This window comes from Portunus trituberculatus, chromosome 18 (assembly GCF_017591435.1).
Source record: "Portunus trituberculatus isolate SZX2019 chromosome 18, ASM1759143v1, whole genome shotgun sequence".
In the NCBI taxonomy this organism is placed as follows: domain Eukaryota; kingdom Metazoa; phylum Arthropoda; class Malacostraca; order Decapoda; family Portunidae; genus Portunus; species Portunus trituberculatus.
The window spans coordinates 14,718,486-14,734,722 of NC_059272.1; the positions used below are offsets into that span (position 1 = coordinate 14,718,486).

Here is a 16,237-nt window from a genome sequence, read left to right on the forward strand (position 1 = left end):
ACCACCACCACCACCACTACTACTACTACTACTACTACTAACACCACCACCGCCACTACTACAATCACAACCACCAGCACCACCACCACCACCACTACTACTACTACACCACTAACACATTAACATCCTTATTCTACCTAATCTCCTCTCATCACTTATCTATCCCTGCATTCCTCCCTCCTCCAGCACCTCCCACACCTCTCATTAACCCCACATCCCTCTATCTTCTATTGTTTTTCCCTTCCTAACCTCACCACCTCCACTTCAATTTGCTTCACTCCACTCTCAAGTACCCTAACATCACACTTCCCTCCCTCCCCACCCACCCCCGTCTGCTTCCCTGCCCTGCTCTTCCTGCCTCTGCCTTGGTTACTATCACTACACACTCACAACGCCCCGCCACTCACACACTGGGCAGTCAGTCAGTCTTCCGCTCAACACAGAGGTCCGTATTGAGAAACGCTTTGCTCTCTCACCACGATTATTTTTTAAGGCCATAGTGATGATTAATGGGGCTTGCAAGAGTGTTTTTCCAGTTAATAATGTAGAAATCTTGTCATTCTGCCTCTAAAACCGTAAAAACACCTTAAAAACTGGTGTAAATTTAGATAAAGCCTTTTGAAATAGTGGAGGTGAAACAGACAAGAAGAATACGAGGCAGAAACACGTAGAGCCTTCAGGAACACTACTTAGGTAAGGCTACAAATTAAAGGGAATGCTTCATAATCTAAGTGAAATATGAATGCTTTATACTATTTAGAATGAAGGCAAGGTGAGGATATGAATAAGGGGAATGGGAAAAGATTGAAGAAAAGGTGGTGAGAAAGATAGTGTAAGAAAGAGCCGATGAAGGAAGGAAGTGAATAGGAGATATATTTAACCCCTTCAATACTGGAACGCATTTCTACCTTAAATTTTAGGCATGATTAGACGATTTTATTGAGATTAGAAAGGGTCTATGGAGGTCAGAAGATTAATGGCCACAGTCTTCACTATTTTAATGCCAACACAAGTTTCTAAACCTATATCAAATCACCAAAAGATAAGCAGAATGAATATGAAAACGCGTTATGGTACTGAAGGGGTTAAAGAAAGAAGTGAGTGACGTACATGTTAAAGATGGCTATAGTAGAAGTTAGTGGAAGGTTGTCATCATCAGAAGGAGAATGAGGAGGTAAAATGGGGAACTAAGGTCAAGAGAAAGGAACTGATGAAGGGTAGAGAAGAAGTGGAGAGGGAAAGATGGCTACTGTAATTATATTGTTGTTGTTATTGTTGTTGTTGGTGGTGGTGGTAGAGGTAGGGAATTATTGTTTATCTATTTGTTTAGCGCTATTGACACACACACACACACACACACACACACACACACACACACACACACACACACACGAAGACGAATCAGGAGGAAGAAAACGAAAAATTATATCTTCAATTCGGTTAAGTGGCTCAGAGAGAGAGAGAGAGAGAGAGAGAGAGAGAGAGAGAGAGAGAGAGAAATGAAATTGGCCAGAAATCAAGTGTTGGAACTCTTCCCTATCGTCCTTTCCCCTTCCTCCTCCTCCTCTTCCTCCTCCTTCCTCTTCCTCCTCCTCCTCCAACTTCCTTCACCTCCGCCTGGTCTTCCTCTCTTCCTTTTCCCCTTCCCTTCTCTCTTATCCTTTCATTCTTTTTCCCCTCCTCCTCTTTCATCCTTTCTCTCTCTCTCTCTCTCTCTCTCTCTCTCTCTCTCTCTCTCTCCCTTAATTCTCCTTCTCCTCTCATCCCATCTTATCCTCCTTCCTGTCCTCCTCCTCTACTTCTTCCTCTTAATCTTCCTACTCCTCCTCCTTCTCATTCTCTTTGCTGATCTCGTTTCTTTCCCTCCTCTTCCTCTTCCTCCTCCTTCTTCGCCTTCGCCGTGGCACCCTTCCGCCTCTTCCGTCCTCCTGTCTCGCCCTCCTCCCGCCTCGCTCCCCTGCCGTGTTATCTTGCCCTCCTCACACTACCAAGCGTGAAGATACCTCCCACCGCCCCTCCTCCTCCCTCTGGCGGCCGCGTGAGAGAAAACGGGAAATAAGATGTGGTGCGTGTGTGTGTGTGTGTGTGTGTGTGTGTGTAGAGGGGTAGTATAATGTGAACTACTACTATTACTACTACTGCTACTACCGCTGCTGCTGATTCGTTTATTGAGGGAACGAGGTGTCAAGTGTAATGTCATTTAGAGGACCGTATTTAGAAACGCTTTAGTCTCTCAACGTGACCATTTTGAAAGACTACAGAGACGATTAACCGAGTTCTAAAGAGAAATTGTCCTGTTGATAATGCAAAAAAAAAAACTTGTCAACATGCCACTAGAATTACAGAAACATTCCTTAAAAACGCTTGTTACTTCAATAAGAGCCTTTTGAAAACTGAAGGTGAGGCGAGGAAGTGTTTCAGAATATTGGCTGGTTTGTATTTAGAAATGCTTTGCTCTCTCACTACGACTAATTTCCAAGGCAACATAGATGATTAGCGGGGTTTTGAAGAGTGTTTTTCCAGTTAATAATGTAGAAATCTTGTCACTCTGCCTCTAGAACCGTAAAAAAATCATCTTAAAAAACTCGTATAAAATTTAGATAAAAGGCTATTGAAATAATGTTTGAGAATACGAGGCTCTAGAAATGCGTGGTAACTAGTGATTTCTCTCTTGATCAGTTCCTTTACTCATACTCTCCTCTTCCCTCAGCATACTCCTTATTCCCTTCTATTTCCTTTCCCTCCTCCTCCTCCTCCTCCTCCTCCTCCTCCCCATCGCGAGGCCTGTGGTTTGCTCTCGAGGGAAGGAAAGTGAGTGAGATATCCCATAATAAAAGAAAACGATGCGCAGACTTTTCGAGCAGTAACTTTTGTATTTTCTTCACAATAACTTTGACACGTAATAAAGGGTATTGATTTATAGGCTTGGGACCACACCAAGGGGCAGGAGGAGGAGGAGAAGGAGGAGGAGGAGGAGGAGGAGGAGGAGGAGGAGGAGGGGAAAGAAGATGAAGGGAACTGACTCATCTATCTATCTTTCTTCCTCATTTGTGTCTAACTTTCCATCTCATTACCGCTTTATTATTATTATCATTATTATTATTATTATTATTATTATTATTATTATTATTATCATTATTATTATTATCATCATCATCATCATCATCATCATCATCATCATCGTTATCATTACTTATCTTCATGTCATTTCCTTTATTTCTTTCTTCTGATTCATACCAATACTCTTTCTCTCTCTCTCTCTCTCTCTCTCTCTCTCTCTCTCTCTCTCTCTCTCTGTGTGTGTGTGTGTAAAGGTACAGTGGCTTCGGGTTTTAATTTAACCCCGATGGAGGTGGCAGGGAAGGTGAATGAGCCACAGCGAATAGGAGACACAGACAGAGAAATGAAGGAATGAGGATGAGGAAAAGAGATGGCAAGAAAAAAAAGAGGAGAAATAGAAAAGAAGGAAGATGACTGGGAGGAGAGAAGAGAAAAAGAGGAGAAGCATAGGATAGTTATAGGGAAGAGAGAAGAGAAGAAGAAGAAGAAGAAGAAGAAGAAGAAGAAGAAGAAGAAGAAGAAGAAGAAGAAGAAAAAGGAGGAGAACGAGGAGGAGGAGGAGGAGGAGGAGAAAGAGTGATTGAAGGATGGACGATGAGAGAGGAGTAAATTACAATGGAGAAATAAAGAAAGAATGGATGGAATGAGACAAGAGAAAGCGAAGGAGGAGGAGGAGAAGGAGAAGAAGGAGGAGGAGGAGGAGGAAGGGGAGGAAGAGAAGAAAGATGAAGAAGAACAAGAAAAAGAGGAATAAAAAAGAAACAATAAGTAGTAGTAGTAGTAGTAGTAGTAGTAGTAGTAGTAGTAGTAGTAGTAGTAGTAGTAGTAGTAGTAGTAGTAGTAGTAGCAGCAGCAGCAGCAGTAGAAGTAGTAGCAGAAGCAGTGGCAATATTAGTGATATGGAAAAAAAAAAGAATGAGGAGAGGAAGAAGGATTAATGAAAGGAGGGAATGAAGGGGACGTAGGAAGAGAAATAACAGTAAAGAAGATTAACGCACACTAATAATATATTCTGAAATGTGAGGGAGGAGAGAGGGAGGGAAAACACACAAAGGAGAATAAAAAAGAGGAGGGAGAAATTAGAAGAAATATAAATCAGCGATGATAAATATAGAGGAGGAGGAGGAGGAGGAGGAGGAGGAGGAGGAGGAGTGAGGAGAGAAAGAACAACCAACCCTCTAATTACTTCTTTCATCTCCTGCCTTCATCGATTCCTTTTGCATTCTCTTTACATAACATTATTGTCTCTCTCTCTCTCTCTCTCTCTCTCTCTCTCTCTCTCTCTCCCATCCCCATCAATAAATGACAAGGAGACATTAATATATTCACCTCTAATCTTGAATAAACACAAAAATCCTCTCAGTTTGTAGTAAAAAGAATATAATAAAAAAAAAAAAAAGATTACAACACGTAGGCTACCTTGAAATAAACACGAAATATTTCTCTAAACAAGAAGATAAATGAAATAGAGAGATAAAACTCAAATGAAAGTACAATATAATGGATCTCTAACATATATAATTAAAAAAAAAAAAAAAGACTTCCAGTGCAGAATACTTCACGAATACTGAAATAATAACCTCACTTTTATTTTTTTACTTCTCTCTCGGCCAAGTAATGATAAAAGGACAAGTAAAAAAAGTATAGCCGAGGAATAAGAGGCAATTACCCGCTTAATTACTGCCTGTTTAAGAGAGGAAGACGATGTCTGAAGAGCGTAACACGGTGAGAAACTTTTGCCTCACCAAGGACGGAGGCAAACAGTGCATGAATAGAAGGAGGAGGACGAGGACGAGGAGGAGGAGAAGGAGGAGGAGCAAAAAGAAGAAAAGCGCAGGAGTGGAGTAGGAGAAGGAGAAAAGTTGTGAGAAAGAGCAGGAAGAGGAGAGGAGATTGACTGATTGATTGATTTAAAACGCCATAAAGAAGTGAGGACGAGAAAGATGATGAAAGAGAAGAGAAGGACAAGGGAAGAGAGAGAGAGAGAGAGAGAGAGAGAGAGAGAGAGAGAGAGAGAGAGAAGGGATGGGGAGATGAACAAAGAGGAAGAACTTTACCAAATGATACAAAACACACACAACACTAGTCACATTATCCCACTACCTAACTTCCTCGTCATTCACTGCCCCGTGTCATCCTGTTTAGCGCATTGTGTCACCTGAGTAGCCAAGTGCGGGTGGAGTCTGCTAGATGATGTACGTACGCCAGGTCTTCGCTATCCCGCTACCCTCCCTCTCTCCCTCCTGCGGTAACCCTTGTTCTCTTGTACTTAAAGTGGAGTTGTCGTTAATAAGGATTTAAGATGCTCCCGAGTGCTTCGCTAGGAGCTACACAATCTCTCTCTCTCTCTCTCTCTCTCTCTCTCTCTCTCTCTCTCTCTCTCTCTCTCTCTTCTCAGGTCAGTCTTTAGTCTTGTCTCGCGTGTCTGAGTCTCCCTAAGGTTATATAAGAGTATTAGCGTACTTAATTAAGGCTTTGTTTTCTCTCTTTCCTCTGACACACTTTCAGCGAGGCAGGCAGCGCTTCGTAGCGACGTCATAGGAAAGGGAACATTAGTTTTATATGTTTATGACAATATGTTTGAAATAGTTGTCTATATCTTCTTCTAACCTCCATGGACCCTTCCTAATGTAAATAAAGTTGTCTAATTGTACACAAATCCATGGACCCTTCCTAATGTAAATAAAGTTGTCTAATCGTACACAAATCTCATGGTAAAAATGTGTTCCAGCATTGAAAGGGGTTAATATGCTGGAAATCTTACCAATCTATCACCAGAACCATAAAAGGACTCTTAGAAACACGAGTATCTTCAACTGGGGCCTTTGGAAAGCAGTGATGGTGAGAGAGCAAGGCGTTTCAGAATACGAGTCTTAGAAGCAATGCGAGTACATAGTCTTCGGACTCAATAGATTTACACAGCGCACGCCTGGTCTCGAGATCCTGGGGCCGTGTAAGCAATGAGAATCACTTCAGGATACAAAGCCTCCTGCCGCCTCACGGGGCCAAACTTCACGAAGAAAAGACTTGGGGAGACAATCATGAAGTCGCGCAATACCACCCAAGTTTCGCCCAGGAATAGAAAACGGAGTAGAAGTTCAGAACACGAGCGTTAACTGAAATATTTCTCGCATACAACGACGTAATGAACTGGTGAGAGAGAGAGAGAGAGAGAGAGAGAGAGAGAGAGAGAGATGGAAGGGAAACAGGGTGGGCTTTCTTTCTTTAGTTTAAGCGTTGTAAGAAGCTCTCTCTCTCTCTCTCTCTCTCTCTCTCTCTCTCTCTCTCTCTCTCTCTCTCTCAGTCCTTCGCGCCTCTCTACCGCTATCTCCAGCACCTTTCCCTCCTTAAGACACTTTTGACTGGCTCGCCTGTTATGTAAGACGCGGAAAAATTATAATTAGACCCTTCTCAACCTCCTCCTCCTCCTCCTCCTCTTGTTTCTTCGTCCCCACCTGCACCGTCAGCGAACACCTTCAAGACGCCCTCCGTTCCTTCTCTCCCTTTCCCGGTCCGTGGCCTCCTTCATAGCGGTGGTGGTGGTGGTGGTGGTGGTGGTGGTGGCTCGTAATTCATCAGTAATAAAGAGCAAAATATATATTATCAATTCCCGAGCCGTGAGTTTTGGCGTCGGTGGTGGTAATGAGGCCAGCCTATCTTGCTTCCATAAGTCAGTCCGCCTGCCTGCCTGCTGCCTGGTCGTACACACACACACACACACACACACACACACACACACACACACCTAGACTCGTTTCCTTCCTCTTCCTCTTCCCGATTCCTGCCTGGCTTCTCTCCCTTTCTCTGCTTTCACTCTTCCCTCTTCCTTATCTTTTCACCTTTTCTCCAGCCCTACTTCATATTTCTCTTATTCATTTACTGTTCACATTCCACCTCTATCATGATCGGTCTAACCCTGCCCACCACCACCTCCACCACCATGGGTCTGTGTCAGGGCGCGGCGTGGCCTGAGAGACTCTGATCCCTGATGGTTATTGCCTCAGGGATACCTAATCACGGCCTTCCCGGGCTCCTGACTTATTACGTTTTCTTGGGAAGCCGACTTTGCTTTTTCCGTTTTCTTTTCCCGCCGAATAAGATTTCCAGGAATTTTTAATGAAGGGTTCGACGCATCCAGCATCTGAGCGGCCTGATTAGCTGAGTAACGCACGTGGCCATTCACTCTATTCATTTCTATTCGTCTAATTCACGCGTCCACTGTAAAGACTCTCAGTGTCGAGAAGATTTACTGCAGCTGCCTGTGGATGGTTTCTATTTACATTTCCACTCCTGCATTTTCAGCTTCTAGTGTTTAGGTTCTTCTTACTTTTTGCTGTTTTTCATTTCCGGTGGGTAACAACAAAACGACGGTGAGTTCTGCGGAGTCATTACCACGGCTGCAGACAAAGCACATTCTCTTTACACCACCAGAAGCAGACGCCAGATGGAGTTGTGGTGATATATCGAAACATTCACGTGAAATAGAGGCGTTACTGAGTATGCTCTTACAGTACATACATCGTTAGACAACACAATAACCAGCGCCAACACCAACACCAACGCCCTCACCTCTACATTACAAGACTGTGATAATCGCACTATACAAACTCTAAAGTAAGACATGCAGGGAAGTAAAGGCGAAGGCTTCCCCACGCACTCACTAGGACAGAGTGAGTAATAGTTGGTAAGGACCCATAGTCGCTGGACACCCGCCATCTTGAGTGTCTAATAACTATGCTAGGCTCTCCGTGCACGTAACCTCCGTCGCCGTGCAGCCACGATACGCACGCCGCCCACCTCCAGGCACGGCCAATCGATGCCAGCACGGCGGGGACGAGAGGCTCACACGGAGGGACAGAAAAATGCTATGAACTCACTCAGGCAAGATAATGTTCTCGTCTTGCACGAAATGAAACTACAAGACCTCGCCTGGCGGTCCACACCAAAGGCGCTGCAACGCACTAAAGAATCCAATGTCTGCTTCCTCCTAACGGCAAACCTTACGAGCGTCTCCTTCCTGCTGGAATATAAAATTAATAATCTCCATAAACGTGTGGTTCCTGCCAAGGGAAATAAAGCTCAGATATGCGTGCGGGCGCCTGCTTAGGGAATAAAGTTTATGAATGTACGTAGGTGTTCCTCCTGCAAAGGTTTTAGATACAGCGTCAACGTGCTTCGTTGGTACGACTATTCAACGTTGCATCATTGTCTCTCCCGTTAAGTGTATCTGCCCAAGTGTATCCTTCCATCTTCCAAAACAGTTACTGACGAACATTCTTTTCTCCTGAATTTAAGGAATACCTACTTTATTAACTGAATTTCTTGCTTCATTTCTTTTTGATAGGTAGCTAGTTAAAATGAATATAGATGATGTGATATGTACCTAAGTAAACAGTTCATTAAATCAATAGCTTATTAATCCTTCCCTGCTAACACCTCATAAACAAACAGTGCAGGTAAACGAAGCTAATACACAACACCTGCTTCCCTCCCGGTAATACCAAACACGAGCTGCGGGATTCACACTCGGCAAACGCTCCCTGCCCTGGCTGGCTGGGAGGGAGCGAGTGTGGATGGGTGATGGTGCTAATACGCAGCGACCGTAACTTTCCTCGGCTGCTGCGGCGGGAATGAGGTGGGGCGGTGCACGTCCTGATGACCACCTGTGTCTCTGCAGGTTTAATTATCAGCCGTCGCCACCTTCTAACAGCCTCCTAGTTAACGACTCCCCGGCAGCTTCCACCTCTTTCCTGCGATAATTGTGAGCGATAAAGTTTGCGGCAGACGTTAATATTGCCAGGATATCAGGGAGATTTCTTCAATTGTACCCAGAGACATTTCCCTTGATACTGCCGCCTTGGGAGTCTGCATTGCTGGACGGAGGGGATTGGGAAGGGAAGGAAGGAAGGGTGGAAGGGTGGATAGGTGGATGGGTCGCTCGCAAGTCGCTTCCTAACCTTTCCTCTTAATGCTGATGAGTTCTGCAGTTATCGGGACGGCATCTCCTCCTCGCAACTTTCCCGGCGTCAAGTTGAGACATCAATCACTCACACCATTCATCAGCGCGCCACGAGTCACTGAGCGCCAGGGAGAGCCATTCATTCAGTTATTCATTTGACTCCATTCTAGTCGCCGCGAGTCTGTGCCATAACGATGCTTCAGTGATTCAACAAGCAAAAGTACCGAACCAATCACCACTATTTACTGCCACTATTTATATTATACTTGCGGGAATAACTGGGCTATACTCAGCACATGTGAATTAGATTATTGATTATTTGTATAGCCTACTCAGGAAGATTGAAGATACGAAACTAAAAGAATTGAAGATAAACCAGAGATACCCATTTGAGCTACATATTTCGCGACAAACGGAATAGCAATAGCAATAGTAATAGACAAGCCTATCAGTCACTCCTATTCATGACGATACTCGCGTGTGTCATAAAGTAAAGTATTCATGAACACAAAAATGGTGAGAAATACGAAAACTAACAACACTCACATGTCCGTTTTCTCGTTGCCGTCCTCTCTCTGGTCTGCCTTTCCTTCGCACGCTCACAATTGATCTTCCTCACATGGTCAGGTCAACGCATCTACTTCTCACACTTACGGAACACACCTTCCTGCGTCAATGTGTCTGTTAACAAATCGCTCCCTTATTCAGAAACGCTCTTCTCTCTCACAACGACTGTTTTCCAAGGCCACAGAGATGACTAGCCTGGTTTCCATGAGTGTTTCGTTAATATTGCAGAAATCTTGTCACTCTGCCTTTAGAAACGTAAAAGCACCTAAAAAAAACTCGCGTAAATTTCAATAATGCCTTTTTGAAATAGTAGTGGAAGTGAAGTGGGTTTGAGAAAATGTGCCTTTAGAACACCGGTTGCAAAGTCTTATATTTATCAGGACAATCTTCTGATACTACCAGCTTCCCCCAGCACGTGACGATCTACTGACTGAGCGTGAGTGACGTTTGAAACAAACCCGCGAAGTGCTAAGTATAATCTCGACATCTTCATTACTTTATCCAGGTTACATGCAGCGTGTCCCTTTATTTTTTGTTTTTATTCTCTAATATTCGTGTTCGCTTTGTCGTGGTCCCAAGTTATCCTATTATAGTCTATTAGCATGGCAGGAAAGGATTAGTATACGATACGATACTTTCATCGATGTAAGATAGATGGGTCGTCTTTCTTAGGAAGCTGGATGGTGTAGTTGGTTAACACCTTCAGTTCCATGACGCGTTTCCACATTTATTCTGGTTATTATTTAGTGATTTTATACAGCTTCAGAAATTTATGTGGGGGAAATAATGAAGATTCTGGCCATTTATCTTCTGATCTCTATAGACTCCTTCCTATTGTCAATGAAATTGTCTAATCATTCACAAAATCACTGTAAAAATGCGTCCGAGTATTCAAGAGGTTAAGGCGGCTCGTGTTCGAATCCTTGCCAAACGTAGTTGCCCAGTGGGAGATGTAGCGTTTTCCCGTTAACCCTAGTGGTGCCATATGACCTAAGATGTTGCGGCGCCTAATGGAATAAATTTTTCGTCTTCCCTGCTCGGTGTCTGCATGATTATACTCTTTCTTAATAGGCAGTGCAACATGAAGTGAACATAAGAGTAATAGTTAATCTTGATCAATTTAGCTTATTTGTGTCTAACTCCTTCAGTACTGGGACGAGTTTTTTACCACGAGTTTTGGGTAAGACGATTTTATTTATATGGGGAAGGGTCTATGAAAGTCTGAAGATTAATAACCAGGGTCCTCATTATTTTAATCCCCCACGTAAGTATCTGAAGCTGTATAAAATCACCAAGTAGTAACCAGAATTAATATGGAAACGCGTCATGTACTGAAGGGGTTAATGAAGAGAGTATTTTATGATTAACTTTTTTTTACCTTACTCTTATCTCACTAAAACATTTTATTTCTCTTCCCTGGACTGAAAGTATAAGTTCCCTCATCCTCTTTGGCCGGAAAGTAAACAAACAAAGGAAGGCTGCCCAAGCTATCAATGAAAGCTTCAAGTGGGAGTAACTGAAAGCCAATCAGCTGAGTGGACTCCCTCCTTCCCTACCCACTTCCCCTCCCCTGCTTCCTTCCTTCATGTCCCTCCTTGTCTATCCTTCTCTTTCCCCCGTCCTCTCCTCCCTACCATACTCCTCTACCCTCCATACCATTTCTCAAACCTCCTACTGCCCTTCTCACCATCCTTCTCTCTCTCTCTCTTTTTTTTATTTTCTACACCTTATCTCTCTCTCTCTCTCTCTCTCTCTCTCTCTCTCTCTCTCTCTCTCTCTCTCTCTCTCTCTCTCTCTCTCTCTCTCTCTTCGTCCCCCCTATCCTCTTCTAACGATGCCCCTCTACCTCTCTTCTCTTCCCTCAAACCATTTACTCGCCCCTTCACCATCCTTCACCATTTATCTCATCTCCTTCACATTTCCTTTCCTTCCGACCATCTTCCCCCTTTCTCTCATTCTCTCAAGTCTCCTCTTCCTTGTTCCTATCTTCCCTTCTGCATCATTTCTCATTCTCCTTCCTTTCTTTGCTCGCATCTATCCTTGGCCTCTTCTTTTATCATTCTTTTCTCTCTACCATCTTTTTCCAGCATCTTCTCTCCCGTTTTCCTTCTTTCGTCAAGTCTTGTTTTACTGTCCTCCTCTCATTTTTCCTTCATCTTCCTCATCTCTTTCCTTCAGATCATCTTTTTCGATTTGTTCCTTCCTACCTTCCTCTTCCTCCTCCTCTTTCCTCGTCCTTCTCATCTTCTCCTCATCTTTCCCTATCTTTCTGTTGCTCCAAGTCTTTCCCGTTTTCTATTTTTCTTTCACTTTCCTCTTCTTTCTCAATCCCCAATCTCACCATCACTTTTCCCCAGCCTTCCTATTGTCCTCTTCACCGCCAGTCTTCTCTTTGAGCTTCCTCACCATCTTTCCCCTTCCTTCTTTTTCTTCACCAGTCCCCTATTCTCCTCACCTCCTCTTCCTCCTTCCCCGTCTCTCTGTAGTCTCGCTTCACTCCCTCCACTTACCTCCAATGAAGGGAACAGATGGCCATGAAAACGGAATTGTAGGAATCTTGCCGAGGCTCCCACCACTTGGTTCAGCGAGGCACAGGAGGAGAATGGCGCGATGAGACGAAAGAATCACGTTACTCCTTTGATTTCTCCTGGACGGTTATCGCGGCGTGGAGGACTCGAGTGTTGCTGGGCTGATGGGGAAGGTTGTGTGAGTGTGAGTGTATGTGGCGGGGGGGAGGGAACTTCATAAAAATAGCATGACTTCTACAAACTCATGTAGCAGAATATTAAAGGCTGACAAATCTATTCTCCCTGTTTTCTGTTCCGTTAAGCAAAACCACATCATCTTCAACAAACCCATTTCACAACTTTAACCTCTTCAGTAATGGGACATATTTCTACCGTGAGTTCTGGGTATAAATAAACAATTTCATTTACATTAAGAAGGGTCTATGGAGGTCAGATGATTGCTGGCCAGTCTCCACTGAAGCTGTTTAAAATCACCAAGTAGAAAGCAGAATGAATACGAAAATGCGTCATAGTACTGAAGGAATTAGCAGCTAAGAAGGGACGGGGAGACAGACACAACACGAGAGGCAAACAGATTTCCCTTCACTCCAATCATTTCGCACCTGACTGAAACGATGAGAGAGAATATTTTTAACGAACACACAACTCCTTCATCAGAGTTCGTGTCACCCTCTATTAGCTATCATTAACCATTATCAGGCGCGGCTTCAGAGATTCCCGCGTCTAAGCAGTGTGTCAGATGAAAGGCCTCAGCTTATTATATAAAACATGAATGGCCTTTTGCTTCCCATACTTCGAGACTTTAATGTTAGTCGTGAAATAAATCATTCTATCATGTGCGTGCTTGATCTTATTACTCTCTCTCTCTCTCTCTCTCTCTCTCTCTCTCTCACCAAACGCCTCGTCCGTCCATCAGGTGGGTAGCAGCGCGAAGGATGGTCTCCCAGGGGAACAGGTACGCCCACGCCCACTGAGGAGGTGATGGCGCGCCGCCGCTGGCTAGTGGTGGGCCTGGGGATGGTGCTGGGAGGCTACCTGGCACTCGCGGCCCTCACACACCTGGCGGCCCTCCCACAAACCCACAGAGGTGAGTGTGTGTGTGTGTGTGTGTGTGTAATTCACTGTTTGATCTGCTGCAGTCTCTGACGAGACAGCCAGACGTTACCCCCCGGAACGAGCTCAGAGCTCATTGTTTCCGATCTTTGGATAGGCCTGAGACCAGGCACACACCACACACCGGGACAACAAGGTCACAACTCCTCGATTTACATCCCGTACCTACTCACTGCTAGGTGAACAGGGGCTACACGTGAAAGGATACACACCCAAATATCTCCACCCGGCCGGGGAATCGAACCCCGGTCCTCTGGCTTGTGAAGCCAGCGCTCTAACCACTGAGCTACCGGGCCGGTGTGTGTGTGTGTGTGTGTGTGTGTGTGTGTGCTCCTTTTCTGCATCACTCTTATAATCAACTTACGAACCGCCGTCTACTTGATACACATACTATAAACTAACAAGTAACTACCTGACCAGAAAACCTTAAACCTTCAATAAATCTTACATACGAGTAGTATGTCTAGGAAACCTGTCACACTTCCTCACTGTTCACTGCCTCAACACTTGCCGATGGTTAGAAGTTAAGGAATGAAGGGGCAAACATCAGTGAATAAGCTTGCAAAGGCGTCAATGAAGTGGCTGTGGTGTGAGCTGTGCCGTGTGTTGCAGGAGAAGGCGAGGGCAGCGGCTGGGAGGGGAAGTACACGCTGCCTTCCCTGGAGGAAGTAATTCAGTCTGTTCATGACCTCGATGTTCAGCGCGTCCTTCGTATGTATAGCGCCCAGCACCAGCAGGTATGTAAGCCACCCCTTCCCACCACCAATACAAACAAACTAAAGCTATGACCATTATATATCATGATTCTCAAGGCCCTGGTAATAATTATATTTTCAAACTACAAAATATGTGTTTCTGATGAAAGATTAACTACAATGTATACTATACAGTAGGTAGCACAACCTTACTTACCCTCCAACCTTCCGTGCTCCAGGTGCCTGCCTTCACACCCCCCGTGAGGGTGCTGGTCTCCTCCACGTGGCGCAGCGGCTCCACTCTGCTGGGGGAGGTGTTGGCGGCACACCCCGGGGCGTATTACCATTACGAGCCACTCATGCCCTACGGCCTCCAGCAGCTGGGACCCACACAGAGCAATCAGGTACTTGGGAGTCTGTGTATCGAGAAAACAGTGAGTTATGTAACACTTTTCTCTCATACACGTAGTATGTGCTTACTTTCCTTTGTGATGTTGTTGTGCAGAGAGTCTCATGTGATGTCAGTATATGTGCTGCAATCACGGCTGTTTCTGTGGCAGAACGAGGTGGAGGGACTGCTGCGTGGGCTGCTACGGTGCGAGTACCAGCTGGCGGACGACTACCTCAAATTCGCCTTCGTCAACCACGACATGTTCATGCGCAACTTACGGCTGTGGTCCATGTGCAGTGCCATGCCTCGCACCAAGTGTTACACGCCCGACACTTTGGCACGCTTGTGCTCCCTGTTCCCCGTGCATGTCATGAAGGTAGTGAGGGCGCGCCTGGAGCTTCTGGCGCCTCTCCTTTCTGACTCTCGAGTGCGCTTGGTGTGGCTGGTGCGGGACCCTCGAGCCGTCATGAACTCCCGGACCTCAAGCGTCACCTGGTGCCAAACTCGTGCCTGCAGCGACCCAGGCTACTTGTGCTCCGACTTAACCGCGGACCTCAGCACGTACCTGGTGCTGAAGGAGACCCATCCGGACCAGGTGATGCTGCTTAGGTACGAGGATTTGGCTCGCAACCCGTACGAGAAGAGCCGCGAGGTGCTCACCTTCGCGGGGCTCACCTTTCATCGCCAGGTGAAGGAATACCTAGATGACCACCTCACCTCAGATGAGGACGAGCCCTGGAGCACCCGCCACGACCCCAGGACGCGCGTCTCCCGCTGGATGAAGGTCATGGGGTTTGAAGACGTTGTGAAAACTCAATACCACTGCCACAGCATCATGAAAAGCCTCGGGTACAGACTGTTCACATCCAAGGAAGACATGGACACCGGGAACGCCGTTGGTCTGTTAAACCTTCCGTAACATGACTCCTCCTTTCCAGCTGTAGACTCGAGCGATCGCCCTCCATTCCCTGCCCACACGAGGTCTCCCTTTGTACCGTACTTCTGTCATGTCGAGCAACAGAGTTAGTGACACTTGTGCTAAAGTAAGCCTTGCATGAGGACTGTGCAGGGCAGTTATATGAATGTGATGGCACTTGTGTACGGGTGTCACTGATTCAGCAAGGCTCTCTATTATATCTACCAAGTGTTTCGCACCTTAGCGTAGATTTTGCACCGTACTGTTTATAATGGTCATGTGTCTGTGATAAGAGTCCTCATCTTGTTCTCAATGGACATGTATGAGATATATTTTCACGTGTGAGAGAAAATACAAATTATAAAAACCGTTTAAAAATAACTTCTTATTCCTTATGTAGTTTATTTTCTTGCTTCCTTATTTTTTGAGTAGTAAGTGATCTAGTAAGTAGTGAACAGGAACCACACCGTGAGAAGGCAAAGTCTTGCAGGACTGTTCTAAGCTGGGAAGGAAGCTTGCTGACCACTAAACGCACCTTCGCGTGTTTCAGATAAACGGGAGTTAACAAAAGGTAACTGCAGATATCATGAAAATTATGGATCACCAAGACAGTAACAAGAAGACTAAGCAGCAGTGTGGCGAAGACGGGGCGCCGCCGTCCCTTGCGTCCTTCACAGCTGAGCCACTCCTACATCCTCACAGCGCGGTGATTACCCACACGACCTTTGACGCGCTTGGTACTCAGGAGCATCTTTCTGATGCCGACATTTTCGTAATTTGTGTTGCAGTTTTTCGATTTTGCGTTGACATTGTAAGAGAATATTCGAGTCATTCTCATCAACATCGTGGGGCTTTTTTTGGTACGCGTATACAAAGTCCAGATTGGTAGTGTTGAGAGACGCTCCATCCTCATTCAGGGTCCCGACGGCCATGCCCACGGAGCGGCCGGTGACGGCGTCCACGTTGGGGTCTCCACCAATCCCCGGCACACTGACCTCCGAGGTGAGG

At 45.4% G+C, this 16,237-nt stretch overlaps 1 protein-coding gene across 3 annotated transcripts in view; it reads left to right on the plus strand.

The window, feature by feature from the left end:
• LOC123505475 (carbohydrate sulfotransferase 1-like) overlaps positions 1-15,620 on the plus strand; it is a 43,683-nt gene extending 28,063 nt beyond the window's left edge. Inside the window, exons 1-5 of one of the 3 annotated variants that reach the window (XM_045256815.1) lie at positions 356-445; positions 13,031-13,201; positions 13,840-13,964; positions 14,162-14,326; positions 14,483-15,620. In XM_045256815.1, the coding sequence (XP_045112750.1) occupies positions 13,096-13,201; positions 13,840-13,964; positions 14,162-14,326; positions 14,483-15,232 (1,146 nt within the window). In that variant the 5' untranslated portion in view covers positions 356-445; positions 13,031-13,095 and the 3' untranslated portion in view covers positions 15,233-15,620. The other 2 variants (XM_045256813.1, XM_045256814.1) reach the window with 2 other exon arrangements.
• The last annotated feature ends 617 nt before the right edge of the window (positions 15,621-16,237 follow it).